Here is a 14,945-nt window from a genome sequence, read left to right on the forward strand (position 1 = left end):
TCTGATCTTGGCTGCATCGTGTCCGTCTCTTTAGGGGCCCTTGCTGGCTCGTCCATAAGGCTTTTTACGCCTCAGCTGCGTTTACCGGGATCTCTTCCTTTCTCAAGGAGATGCTGGGAAAGGGCGCAGGGAGTCGTTGGGGGAGGGGCACCGCGGCCCACTGCTTCAGTGCGGTAGAGGAGGACACAAAAGGCGCTGCGCGCTAGCTCCGCCAGCCTCCAGCTAGGAAAGGAGGACGTCGAGATCACCTCCCCTCCCCTCCCCTCGAACCCACACCATTTCTGCGCACGCGTGCTCCCTTGCCACCACCCCCGCCTCCCTTGCCTCTGGGCTCCTAGGCCTGGCGAGAGAAGAGGTCCAGCTCCTGGAGGCTATTGGTTGAAATTCGGGCCAATGACGGCGGGCGTTGTTCGTTTGCGCCGGTCTGTGGCGTGAGGAGCGGCGGCGCTTTAGGCCTTGAAAGGTTTCTCCTCGTCTCTGTGGTGGCTGGGCGCCATGAGCTCTATCGGGACCGGGGTGAGTCTTGTGTTCTCCGCGCGGATCAGGGGAACAGGACCGAGGGGGAAGCAGAGGCCGCTCAGAGCGCACCCTCCGCCCCTGCACCACCTCCGGCCCTGCCCGCCGGTTTCTCCTTTGGGAAAGACGCGTCCCCCACCGCGGGACCCCCGCCCCCCGCCCCAGAAGCCTCCGAAAACGTGTCCTAGAGTCCCGGATCCTAGGAAACCGCGCCCCAGGAGCGTGATGTTCCTGACCCCGGCGGCCCAGCGTGCGCCGAGGGCCCGGGGCCTCCCTAGCTTTGCCGAGTCATTTTCTTTAGCCGGCTGAGGAAACCGAAAGTAGTGAAGGCCCAGCGCGCGGGCCGGATTGGCGGGAGGGGAGAAGGAAGGGTTGAGGGGGCCAGGAGACGCCTTATCTCTTCCCAAGCCTGGAGGCTGGTGGGATCCCGGGCCCCTGAGACTCGAGTGACCCGAGGCCCCTGGCTGAAGGGACCCGAGGCCTCGGCGCGCTGCTGAGTCACGGGGCTCCTTTCGTGGAATTCTGCATTTCCGCCCTAATCCTTCCCCAAAATAAAGAAACAGAAACCCAGGCTCCGAAGAAGGCCCCAAAGAGTCCTGCCCTTGTGCCGGAACTCTGAAAGATGATCGTTAGGAACAGAGAAATCTGGCTGAGAGCTGTTCTTTTGGTGGTGGTTGTTACACTAGGCTTTTTTTTTTCAAGCTTGCGCTCTCCTCCCCTCCCCCGTAGTCCTCTTTACGAGATAGAGTGTGGAGACAGACTGTGCAAGACAACGGGTGTTTTATGCTTTGTAAAGCCTGGTTCTAAATTCAAGTTACTTCACTTGGCAGTTAGGCTTTAATACGGTAAAAAAAAAAAAAAGTCAGCGTCCGGTAGCTAGTTTTTCTCCTGGGAATTATTTAACTTTCCTACCTTCCGTCTCAGCTAAATTCTGTGCCTCTGCTAACTTCCTGTGATGTATATGCATTTGTTAAAAGTGAGATCCCTAACCCTAATGTTTATCTATCGCTCCCTAGCAGATACACACTCTCTCTCTCTCTCTCTCTCTCTCTCTCTCTCTCTCTCTCTCTCTCTCTCTCAAGTTACCAGGAGGAAAAATAGTTGAGTTTTTTTCATGGAAACTTCTAAGACAATGCATAATCCATAAGTACCACTTTTAAATTTTACAAAGTGTTCCCTGACACCATCCCTGTATGGTTAATATTGATTGCAAGCATCATTCTGACTTTCAGAGATGCAAGTGCTACCCAAGGTCATTACAATCCAGGTCTTTCTTGATTTCACCGGCCACGTTCTTTATGCTTTGCCACACTGCCTTTCTTACCCCTTGTCTTTTCATTTCATTGTCACCACTCCACTTCATGTTCTCTTTCTCTCTTGCTCAGAATGTTACAAAAGCATGCTATTTCCTCTAGTCCCAAACACATGCTGCTGATTGATTGATCTCGTTTAAAAATTACTGCCCTGTTCACTGCCTGTGATGCCCAAAATTACTGGCCTTCAGATGGGTAGGCCAAGAATATTTATTAAGTGAATTCAATATATAAGTTAATGAAATACAATTTTGGAGATACAAAGATAGAAGTGAAACAGGCTCTCATCTCCAGGAGCTTACATTCTATCAGGTATAAACATTTATGAAGATAAGTAATATGGTCTACACAAGGCATTTAAAAGCTACTGGGAATTCCAAAAGGTGGAGAATAGGAGGAATAGCATTCTAGGAATGGGGGGGACTACTTGTGCCAAAGGCATGGTGATAGAATGTTATATATAGGAAACAGCAAGAGACTAGTTTGTTTAGAATTTAAATTGATATATGAGGGAAAGTGTTATGAAATCAGTCTGGAATGACAGGTTAGAGAACTTGGTTATGGAGGGCTTTAAATGCCAGAGAAGAATTTGTATTTGATCTTAGAAAATATAGGAGCCACTGGCTCTTGAGCAAAGGGAATGATGTGATCGTACCTATGCTTTAGGGATATTACTCTGTCAGTTGTGCAGAGGATAGATTGTAGAAGTGGAAGACTGAAGGCAGGGGGAGACCGAATAGGAGAATATTGCAGGAGATCAGGTAAGAGGTTACGGATGAGGGCCTAAACAAGGGTAATTGTCACAGTCTTAGATTTAGGGCTGGAAGGTACCTTAGAGACCAGCTGGTCCAACCCCTTTCATTCACAGATATGGAAATTGAGGTTCAGAGAAAAGTCATTCAGAAAATGATCGTAGCTAGCATTCATATATTGCTTTAACGTTTGCAAATTACTTTACATGTGTCATTTCATTTGGTCAACAAAACAATGCTGTGAGGTAGGTGCTAGTATTTATTTTACAGATAAAGAAATTGAGACAGATTACAGGACTTGCTCAGGGTCACACAGTGTCAGAGGCTGGATTTGAACTCAAACCTTACAAATCTAATGTGCTTTCCCACTGTACCACATGAATGAAGAGATGGGCATGGATATGAGAGAGATGGAATTAAAATGGACAGAGCTTGGTAATTGATTAAATGTTGGGGGATAAGACAACAATAATTGGAGTCTTATCCTATACCTTTTCACCCTCAACCACTCACCCTATACCAGTCAACTGTTACATTTCCCTTGTCCAGGAATCTTGCACTTCATGCCCTTGTAATCCTTGTGATTTAATCATTTAAAACTCTTACCTTAAGTACAGATTTAGGCACTAATCTCTACCTTTGCCATCTTTCCATTATACCCTTTAAAATCCCCAATAGTAATAATAAGGACCCCTTAATCCTAGATCTTTTATTTCTGGTCCTTACAGAAACATATCTTTCTCCTGAAGATGCCTCATTAGCCCCTTGCAACACTCTCTGATGCTGGTTGTTTCTTTTTTCATGCCACTTGATGTGGCAGGAGGAAAAGTTAGTGTAGTCCTTATTCTCCACTATTACTTGTAGATCCCCCTTTGTGCCACCATCACTTGTAACTCATCTTCATTTTGAAATTCACTCCATATGTATCATACATTAGAGTAGACCATATCATCTAAAACTGTTGATCTTAAGTTCTATAATTCCCTTCTTTAGTCATAATCTAATGTCCTTCATATCACCATCTGTGGAGGGAGAGCCAATGTGAAGGAGTAGCAGGAAGCAGTAAAGCAAATGTCCCTCCACCCCTTCCCCCACAAAAAAAACCTCCTCTAAACAGATCTAGAAAATGAGCCAGACCAAGTTCTGATAGGGAAATAAAGAAAAGTCACAGTGAGTCATTTTTTTCAGTTTAGATTGGCACAGAGACACAGAGATTTGTGAACATTGGGATTGGGTTGGGCCAAATATGCAGCAAATGGAACATTCCAGTGCCTAGGGAAAGGCTGTCCACCAAGGTAAGCAGAGGTCCTAGACCCATACTGGGATACCCAACTGGGACAGCTACCAACTAGCATCTTGTTGCTCTCTGCGCAGTTTCAGGTCACAGATCTAGGACAAACAGGAAAAGATACATTGGCACAAGAAAGGCACCTCTTTGCCTGTCTTCCTGACTCCAGGTGCTACCAGCTGCCTCTAATGACAATTACAGCCAACATCTAGAATTTCCAGTCAAAGAAAAAATACTATAATCAATCTGCCTCAGTCCTCCTAAATTACTTTGCCTTCACCACCACTTCCAGTGCTTTCATCCCTCTTTGTCTCCACTCACTGGCCTCACTTTTTTTCTCTCATAGTCTTGACCCTATAGTTAATCAGTTTAGCAAAGCACTGTCTTCCACTCTTTCCCTCTTTGTTTACTTTCTCTTGTTTGTATTCTACCAGTACTCAGCTTTGGATAATTCTCTTGTAAGCTTTTTGCTTCTACTCTTGAACCGTCAGGTAGTATTAGGAGTTCCATAACCCCATTCACCAAATCCATTATAAATTCATGTTGTTGTTGAGTCATTTCAGTCCTGGCCGACATCGGTCTTTGTGACCCAGTTTGAGGTTTTCTTGGCAAAGGTACCGAGAGACTATTCTGGAATTAGGGTGTGGGTCACTGCTATTCTCTCATTGCTACACTATCGTAATACTTGTATTCTTCCCTAACTGACTTCCTATCGTGTTCTGTAGCAGTTTTTCTCAAACATTTCAAGTACCCACTGCCCCCCCTTTCCTTCAGCAGATAACCTAATTTCTAACTTTACTGAAGAAAATCAAGGTCATTTGTCAAATTTTATTCATCTTTTCTACTTCATATCTTAAAGCCTTTATAAAACTTCCTTTCTTACAAACTTTCTTTCCCTCTTCTCAAAGCCAATCCTTTTGATCATCTGTGCCCTTAGTCAGATCCCTTTCTAATTCATCAGGGAGCTTTCCTCCCTACTCTGAGATACTTTCTCTTTCATTTTCAAACTATTCTGGTCTCCTTCCTAAGTTGCCCTTCAGGCCTGCTCAGGTCTTAACCATCGTTGGAAAAAAAAAATGTCCCTTTGATCCTGTCAGCCCTTCAGATTCATCCTATCTCTTTTCCTTTTCATTGCCAAGATCCTAAAGATACTTATCTAGATCAGTGGTATAAACCTCAAATCCCAGCTGCTGCATATTGACTTCCACAATACTTAACATCATACTGTTTGTTGTTGTTGAGCATTTCCCGGTCACAGTTTAATCTTGTTTTGGCCTTGAGTTAGATATCTCTGAACTAGACTACTTTGCTTCTTACTACTTTTACTTCTTTACCCACTCCCTTTTTAACAACCTCTGACCTTGCCACTCAATGGAAACCTGTTTCAGAGGATACCAGTGACCTCCTAATTGATAAATTCCATACTATTTTCTCAGTTCCCATTTTCCTAGAACTTTTTATAGCTTTTGACACAGTTGGCCACTCCCTTCTTCTGAATAGTCCCTCTTTCCTTGGCTTCTGAAACATTGCTCTATCTTGGTCCTCCAGCCTCTCCATTACTTAAATCTCTTTTTCTGATTTGTGATCTTCCTCTCAACTCTCCAGTCCTCTAAGGCTCTGTTTTCTCTACATTCTACCTTGAAAATGTCATCTGCTCCCTTGAGTTCAGTTATCTTTATGCAAACCACATGTGCAAATACACAAATTCTACATTTCTCCTTAACTTCATCCAATCCTGCATGTTTGACTGGCTGCTAGATATTTCTACTTGTATAATGTCATCACTTGAAACTCACTCTGTTCAAAACTGAACTCATCGTGTCCCTTTGGAGGCAAAGAGAGAAGTACCCTCTATGTTCTTACTCCCTTTCTCCTCCTCCCTTCCCTCCCTCTCTTTTTTCTTCTCTTTCTCTCCTTTCCTCTCTCTCTTTCTCTCCCTCTTTCCTCTCTTCCCCTACACTGTTTCTTCCTCTCTTCATTCTCTCCCTCTCAACACAAGTGATTCCTTTTTTAACTAGTCTCCCTTTCTCTGCAAATAGGCAGTCATGTTCCCTCACCCTTATATTCTCTACCCTAATTCTTGTGTAAAGCCAACTACAAAGAAAAACACGATTTTTGTCAAGAGTTCCCAAAGCCAGCTTGATTGGTAGGCCATTGCCCCTCCTCCCAGGACACATTGGAGCCTCTTATCTTTTTCTGTTTTTTCTAATGTACCTATTGGTAGAAAATATATTGGTAAGTTACTTGGCTGATGGATTTTCTCTGTGGGCTAACTGCCAGCAAGGTTTTTTTGTCATGATACTCCCAAGTTGTCCCACCAAAATTTCTGATTGCTTTTGAAGGAACCTTTATCCTTTAAGCTACTCAGCTTCATGTCTGAATTACCCCAGACTCTTCTTCACCCTAACCAAAACTTCATCTTTTTTCTGGACTGTTGTGTTAGCTTCTTAATCAGTCTCTGCTTCCCAGTTTCTCCCTTCCTAGTCTGTCTTTCATGTAGCTAGCAAAATAATTTTTCCAGGGGCCAGGTTGAACCATGCTACTCCTCACTTTCCTATTCTAAAACCTTCAATGGTTCCTTGTTTACTTTAATCTAAAATACAAACTCCTTAATGATCATGATAATTAAAGTCCTCCTTATTCTGGTGACAAACTGCTTTTCCAGCATTACCTTATACTATTCCCCTTAGCATTTTGTGGTTTATTCAAATTGGGTTATTATATTTCACTGCATAATCTTTGCAGATTTTATGCCAAATGTGTGCCTAAAAAATGGGGTGTGATGGTTATGTGAAGTTTTTTTTTTTAATTTGTGGTAATATTACTTAAAAATCCATTTATTAATAAACTGTCTTTGGTGCAAGATTAGGATGCACGGAATATTCGTGAATATACATTGAAATTGAATACTGACAATGCTGAGAATTCAAGGCTTGGCATTGAGAGAGATAAGTGCGTATCCATATGCCACTGGTGAATATATTACTGCTCTGTCTACCTTTGAAGTAGCATGATGGACAGAATTATACCACACAATGATTACGTGACAAAAGGTTATAAACCAGTTTTTGGACCGAAAAACACGGTGTGACAATTATGCAGTGAAATATGGTGCTAGCTGTTCCTCAGACACACAGCATGCCATCTCCCACCTCTGCATTTGTATAAGTTGTCCCTCTCTGGAATGTATTCCTACCAAATATTTACTGCTCAGAATCCATATCTTCCCTCAAGGTCTAGGTTTACCCAGCGTACTATGTCTCCTCTCTCCCCTCCCCTTTACCTTTCTATCATGTATTTACTCAGCAGCATGCATGGTTGTTTTATCATTCAAGGAATGTAAAGTTCCCAAGTGCAGGGTCTGTTATAGATTTATCAATACCACACATGCTGTGTTGGTGCAACAAGCTTATTTTTACTTTTTTTCTTTTAGTATGATCTGTCAGCCTCAACTTTCTCTCCTGATGGAAGAGTTTTTCAAGTTGAATATGCTATGAAAGCAGTGGAAAACAGTAGGTAAGGAAAATATTTTACTTACATAATGAAACTTGTATGCAAGTTGTCACTGTCAAACAAATACTGTCTTGTAATTTTGAGATCCAGTTTTCTTGGGTTTCAAAGATTTTGGAAATTTGATACTTTGTTTCTAGATCATTCTAGAAACACTATTTCTTTACTATTTATTACTTTCCTCCATTTTGGAGGAAAGTATTATTTTTGTAGTTTCCCTTCAAAGATCAGAAGAAATGACAAATATTTACCGTTTCTTTTTACCCAGCATGAGTTACAATCTTTTTTTTTTTTTGAGAGGAAATATACTTTTTAAAAATAAATTTTCCTGTTAATTATGCATTTAATAACTATTAAAATGAACATTTCAGTATACAAGGTTTTATTAAATTTAACAGTAGTAAAAATTGCATTTGTGTCCTTTTCTGTACTTAATTCTACTTTTTAAATGTATTTTTTATAAATGGTGATACTTTTTTCTTTGCCTTAGTATCACTATTCCATAACTCATCCCCTCCTGAATAGAAGTAGCAGATAGACTCTAAATCATTAATGATGTGTGACTATCAATTTTTCTTAACATTTAACACATCTTCCAAGTCACTCAGGTTAATAACCTCTGAGTTACCTTGGACTTTTCTTGTTCACTCACTTTTCATATCCAATTAATTATTCGCTGAGCCTTGTTGATTCTACCTCCACAATTTCTCTTGTTACCCATTCTTTCCACCCTTAGGATTGTCTCTCCATGAAGCTTTCTTCTTTCTTCTAGACAAAAGATGTCAAAATCAAATCCTTGGAAGCTTTATATTGTTGTACAAATTAACATTATGTCACATTATATTTTTCATTTATTTTTTTAAACGTTTCCCAATAACGTTTTAATCTGGTTCTTGCTGGCACAGGATATGACACCTGTTTTAAACTATTGTATTAAACTCTGATTTGTTGCAAAGACAAAAATGAATCAGACTGTGCCTTGAAGAGCTTACACAAAGGGTTTGGGGAAGAGAAGAGAGACAACCATATACATATATAAATGTATATGCAAAATAAGTGGAAGATAATCATGTGGAGAAAGTACTAGTAACAAAAGGAATGATGTAAAACTTTATGTATTCAGTGACATTTGAGCTGAGCCTTGAAGGTGACTAGAGATTCTAAGAGCCAGAGATGATAAATTAGAACCTTCCAGACATGGGGACAGCTAATGCAAAGAAGTACTTGTGTGAGGAACAGTGAAGATGGTGGATTTTAGCTGAACCATGATGTTCACAAATGGGAGAAACATATAATAAGGCAGTAAAGATGGGGTGATGCCAGATTGTAAAGAGCTTTAAGTGCCAGAGGAGTTTGTTTGATCTTAGTTAAGGTAATAAGGGAACTTTTGGTGTTTGTGTAAAGGAGTGACATAGATCCATACTTTTTAGGAAAATTACTTTGGCAACTGTGTGGAGGACAGATTGGGATGTGGAGAAGACTAGAGGAGACCAATTAGTAAGCTATTGCAGCAGTCTGGTTGAGAGGTTTTGAGAGCCTGAATTAGGATAGTGATTGTGAGAATTGAGAGGAGATAGTTACAGGAAAGCTATTGTGGAGGTGGAAATGACAAGATCTGGCAGCTGATTGGCTATGTGGTATATGAGGGGTTGAGGCTGAAAGTGTGGATGAGTGAAAGGATGGTGGTGCCTGACAGAAATACGGATGTTCAGAGTGTGGTGGGTTAGAGGATGGGAGGGGAACGAGTTCTGTTTTAGGATATTTTGAATTTGGGATTCCTATGGGACATCCAATTTGAAATGTCCAAAAGGCATTTTGTGAGACGAGCTCCAGAGAGAGGTTATGTCTAGATACCTTCATGAATCATCTTCAAGGCCCAGGAGAGGGCTTTGGGGACAACTGCATTTGAGGATGAGCTATAGATGATAATCTCTCAGAAGAGACTGAGAAGGAATAGAAGAGAACCAAAGCAGAACAGTAGCACAAAAACCTGGGGAGTAGTCATCATTTGCATCAGAGAGATGGAGAAGGATGAGGATTGAGAAAAGGCCTTTGTGTTTGATAGTTAAGAAATCATTGTTAGCCTTGGAAGGATGAGTTTAAGGGAGACGTAATGATTGAAATGGTTAGGGTCCTGTACTTGAGAGTCAAGAATTTCTGGGTTTAAGAAATTGAATGAAAAGGGAAAAATGATTAGGTTCAGTATAGGAAAATATAACTGTTAGTTGACCCTTATTATATCATTTTATTTTTTTAAAAGCTTACAATCCTTGTAGTAGAAATAAAACTTAATAATGCTTAAAGCTGTCTGACAGAGTAGGCTGGCAGCCTGTAAGATAATGAGTTCCCCATCACTGGAAGTCTTCAAACAGAAGCTAGATGATCATTTGTCATGGATGTGATTGAAGACTACAGGGTAGGCTTCTTCCTAATTTGAAGTTCTTTGATTGTTATTCAGTTTTGCAGATACAGAAACAGGGTTCAAAAGGTCTATGATGCTTAATTGCTATTTGACTTACTCATGTTGACTTCAGGTTTAGCATGCACTCTCACATCATGCTGTCTTTCCTGGGATACTTAGAAAAAATATAAGTTGTTGTACAGACCAGCAACTTGCATTTCCTATGTCCCACTCATCTTGTTTGTACTACAGGCCCTGAGGTTATCAGTTTCATACTGCCCTTGCAACAGACAGTGTTTATATAGCCAGTTTGAAGTTGATTGGTTATTTTTTAGATTTAAATTTCAAATGGTAAGTAATGGAGACATTTTATAGTCTTTTGTCTGGTAGGACTAAAAGCCAAGATTTTCTCTTGTAGAGATGGTCCTGGTACTGTCTATTTTGCAGATGTGTAAGATAGAACCAGGTGGACTTTACTGAATGTTAGAGCCATGTGATAAAAGATATATATCAAAATCAAACGTTGGTAACTTCATAATATCTTAAACAAATTATTAATAGAATTGGCAACATTAAGTATTATTGAAGCGATTTCATAGTAGTCTTTCTCATAACTTCTTACGGTCATTTCATCAAGTACTTTGGAATTCATTGAATTTGGAGAACTTAAAATTCAATTTCCATTTCTTCCTCACCATTACTTTATTATCTCCCCATCTACATCATTTATATTTCAGGCAAACCACAGACTTTTTTGTATTTCAGTTTGATATTCTATTGGCATTTTGAATAAAAGAATCATGGGATGAAAGTCTTGTATGAGAGCCCAAGTCTAGATTATTCTTAAAAGCTAGTTTTAACCTTGAAGTAGTATTTATCGTTTCGTTTTTGACTTATAGTATTATCTTCACATCTAATAAGAAAATAGCTGTATTGCATAATGTACTTGATGCAATGTATGCACTTAAAAATGTGTGTATAAATTGTATAAATCAAACTTTTCCCGTTGACATAATGAACCACTTTGTTTTCAGTTCTATTTTAAGTTACTGGCATTTTAAAAGAAATCTCAGACAGAGCTAAAACTTTTTATGCTGTAACTCCTTAAATTCAACCATTGCATGTAAAATAGGCTTTGTACCTAAGAGAAGTCAAAAGATAGGAGAGTGAAAAAATACTTTTGTGAAGCTACCCAGGGAACCTACCAAAATAACCTAAAGACATGGTTAATATTAAGTAACGAATTAAAATTGAATCTTTAGATGGTGTGCTAGATTTGAAATTTTTCACAAGTTTTATATTTTATGTGGTAAGAAATCTTCATGGATTTCTTGAACAGAGGAACTAGCTAATGAAAGTGGTATTTGGAAGAAAGTGTTGGAAAACTAGTTGGGAACAGGGTAGGGGTAGCTAGTCTAGTCTTAGGAAAACCGTCTAGGAAGCTGTTAAAAATAAGAGACCTGGATGACACTGGTGATCATGAAAATAGAGGAGGACTTTCAAGGGAATAATTGATAGGACCTGTGATTGATTATGGGGAATGAAAAGGGATAAATCGAAGATAATTTCCAAATGTAAAGACTGGCAAAATGGTGTAAGACAATTGGAAGAATTAGGAGAATTGAAGAAGAAGCTGGTTTTGGGGGGGAAATAATTTTATGTTGGATATATTTGTCTTTTCCTCAAATTAAGCATCTACATTAGTTGTTTGTTACCAGGATAATTAAGTAATTTTCATAAAGCTGTCACAACATTTAAATGATAGTTGATTTTTAGTATTATTTTTAGTTCATTCTGACCTGATTTATAGTTGAATGTCATGTAGTTTACATCTGCTCAAAGAGCTTTTTCCTTCATAATATATTTATATAGTCAAATATTGATTTCACTATTTTTGGTCTCTTATCTCACTAATGAAAAAGGGGTGTGGAATTGACCTAGACAAAGAAATTGTTGTTGTTACTTTAGCTAATATTTAGTAGCACTTTATGGCTTGCAAAACCATACATTTTACATATATGATTTGATCCTCACAACAACCCTGTGAAGTACATGCTATTATTACATTTTGCAGATGAGGAATGTGAGGCTAAGAGAAGTTAAGGGACTTGTCCAGGGTCACAGAGTTAATAATGTCTGAGGCATGATTTGAATTCAGGTAATCCAAGTCCAGCACTCCCTACACTATGCCGTCTAATTAATTCTAGCCCCTATCTCAATCATGATTTTGAGCATATATGAAAAAAACTTGCCATGTGCAAGATACCCTGCACTAGTTGCTTCAGTTTGTCTAGGATGGTTTTGCAGCTACAATGTATTTTATGGTTACAAATAGCCATTATTCAACTAGCATTTATTAAGTGCCTAATGTTTGCCAGGCTGGGGATTCAAAGACAAAAATAATGGACAACCATGTAGGTTACCTTGAACTCTTCTCTGATTTTTAGAGGAGGCAGATTGGTTCATTTGGAATGAAGTGTATCTGAGTTGTGGGTAATCCTAATCTGTTTTAAAGTACTTTGTTGTTAAGCCATGTATTATTTTTTTAAAAAAATATAAGGAATATGGGCTCTTTCTTTTTCAGTTAAAAAAAATTAATTTTCTCCCCACTTGTTTCAGTACAGCTATTGGAATCAGATGTAAAGATGGTGTCGTCTTTGGTGTAGAAAAATTAGTCCTTTCTAAACTTTATGAAGAAGGTTCTAACAAACGCCTCTTTAATGTTGATCGACATGTTGGAATGGTAAGATAACATTCCTCCCTTTTAGGAAACTTTCTTCGAAATAACTGTATTTGTTGGGATGTGCTTTTCAGAACTAAACAAAGACTATAAACAACTTGAAGCATCAGGAATGATTCTAAAAATGGAAACTGGAAGATATTTGTAGTAGTGAAGTAGTTGAGCAGTGAGCAACAGTTAAAATAGCTGAAATGAACTAACGATTCCTATTCCATATACTGTGATCAGTTGGTTTACCAGTAAGAAATTAGGTGTACATTCAATTGCCGGTGGTGAATATGAAGGCTAAAGAGAAGAAGACAAGAGTGTTGAGCAGTATGAGTGTTAATATATCAGAAATGGCAATTCATTGGGATATTCTGATGATAGATGAAAGCCAGGGACAGAGACAGAAGGTAGAATAATTCAAATGTTGGAAGATAACACTATTCAGAGATCAGTAGCTCCTAGGAGAATCAATGTGCCATGTTCTAGACATGTCAGCTGTAGAATACTTGTGAATTCAAATCAGAACGTGGAGGAATAGGGCAGTTAGTGGAAAGGCAAGACAAGTCTTCTATTTTCATTAAAATATTACTCTATTCAAGTAATACCACACTGAAGATTTATCCAGTTATACATGTCAGCAGTCAAGGTGGTACAGTAGCAATCAAAAGCTGTGCTAGAGATATATAATGTGTGCAGTAGTTTTTAGCTATCTTATACTAGCAGAAATAAGGTTAAGTTGTCTTAGAACATGGATTCTAAATTTTTTTTAATGAAAAGATAAGAGTCTGCCTTATTGCTTGACCCCGGTGATAGCTTAAAAGGCCAAAAAAAGTGTAATAAACAGATTCTGAGCCACATGTATTTTCCTTGACATTTCGGTGATATTAAATTTTTATATAGCTGATAGAAAAGCAACTGGCAAATCATGAAATTGCAGGAGAATTTTGAGGGTTTTTTTTTTTTTTTTACTAAGTTATATGTGCAAAAAAAGTTCCCAAACAATCTTATAATGGTAACGAAACCGATCTGTTTTGACAGTGTTCCAGTTGTCAACCTAGCATAGCTAACCTTAGTTTCAAACAAACTAAGGACAAATTCAGTGTTATGTGCTAATACTATAGGCTCCCATAAAATAAAGCCTTTGGTGACTGGAAAGTATAAATCATTCTAGAACTTTCAGAAGTGTCACATAATTGTCTGGTGCATAATCGTAACATTTGTTTACATAGCTGTATAAGGTTTTTATAAAGCCCACTCCACGTAATAACCTTGTCAGCTTGTACATTTATTTCCATTTTATAGATGAGTAAACTAGGGCTCAAGGGTAAAAATAAAAGTAAAAAAGTTATACAGCTTCTAAATGTTGAAGCAATGATTAGAACTCTGGTCTACTGAATTCACATCTAGTATGCTTGTGTATAGAGCGAAAAAAAATCTCTGTCCTTTATATTCTGTCATCGTCTTAGAGCTTCATTAAGGATCATTCTAGAAACATAGGCCTAGCCAGAGGTAGCAGAACAGTACTATTATTAGGTAATGGTAGAATTCACTTTGTGTTGTTCCTTACTGGTTCTCTCATCTTTTTGTATCTTCTCTGAAGATCATTTTGGAAACACAATATTAGCTGGAAATAACAAAGCTGTTGCTCTCCTACTAGGTAATTGTAGAATCATCTTGAGATAAATTATCTTTCTTCCTGTTAATCTTGCCTCGTTTACCCAATATTTGGACTAAGATATTACTCAAAATATTATTATAAAAAAGATTTTATGGGAAAAGTTGATTATGTAGCTACTGTAGAAAACAATTTATGTTAAGTGTGTAGTTTTAAATGTTTCCTAGAATTCTCTTCAAATGTTAAGTGAAGGTTTATTGAACATTTTAAGCTGGTGTCATGTTTACAGAAGTGTCATTTTCTGGTGGTTTAAGATTTGTAGATTTGGGAGTAAAGACTTCCTGAAAAATACTAGCACAATATTTGAAATGGTAAAGAACACTTCTCTAAATCTCATAAAGAAACATTACACATAAATAAGTGGGTGTGGTTGATAAAGTGCCAGTGGTGTTTTTACGGTGTAAATAAATCTTTAAATGTTACCAATTAATTAAAGAATGCCAATAACAACAAAATTGATGATTTCCTGGAGAATAAAGTACTTTTAGAATACTGTCAATATTATAGTCTCATGGAAGTCATATGGTTGCATATCCTTCAGTCCACCTTGTGTGAGAGACACAAAAAACCAAAGCTAATATTGGGGTTTTTTTTTTTTTTGAGATAGCAAGATATGTAGGCAAGAAAGGATCTTTGTCCATTCAACATTATTTTGATACCCACACTATCTGCATTTAAAGCTATAGTTTAATGCTAAGAAATTATTCCTTGTGGGTGTTCCCCTCCATTCCATTTCCATAGAATGTAGTTTTCTTGAATTTC

The 14,945-nt window shown here is 38.6% G+C and overlaps 1 protein-coding gene across 1 annotated transcript in view; it reads left to right on the forward strand.

Annotated features, from left to right (window-relative positions):
* Positions 1-257: 257 nt before the first annotated feature.
* Positions 258-14,945, forward strand: part of PSMA3 (proteasome 20S subunit alpha 3) — a 39,401-nt gene continuing 24,713 nt past the window's right edge. Inside the window, exons 1-3 of the mRNA XM_072629321.1 lie at positions 258-516; positions 7,303-7,385; positions 12,400-12,523. Of these exons, the coding sequence (XP_072485422.1) occupies positions 496-516; positions 7,303-7,385; positions 12,400-12,523 (228 nt within the window). The 5' untranslated portion in view covers positions 258-495. The remainder of the gene's footprint in view (positions 517-7,302; positions 7,386-12,399; positions 12,524-14,945) is intronic.

This window comes from Notamacropus eugenii, chromosome 1 (assembly GCF_028372415.1).
Source record: "Notamacropus eugenii isolate mMacEug1 chromosome 1, mMacEug1.pri_v2, whole genome shotgun sequence".
In the NCBI taxonomy this organism is placed as follows: Eukaryota; Metazoa; Chordata; class Mammalia; order Diprotodontia; family Macropodidae; genus Notamacropus; species Notamacropus eugenii.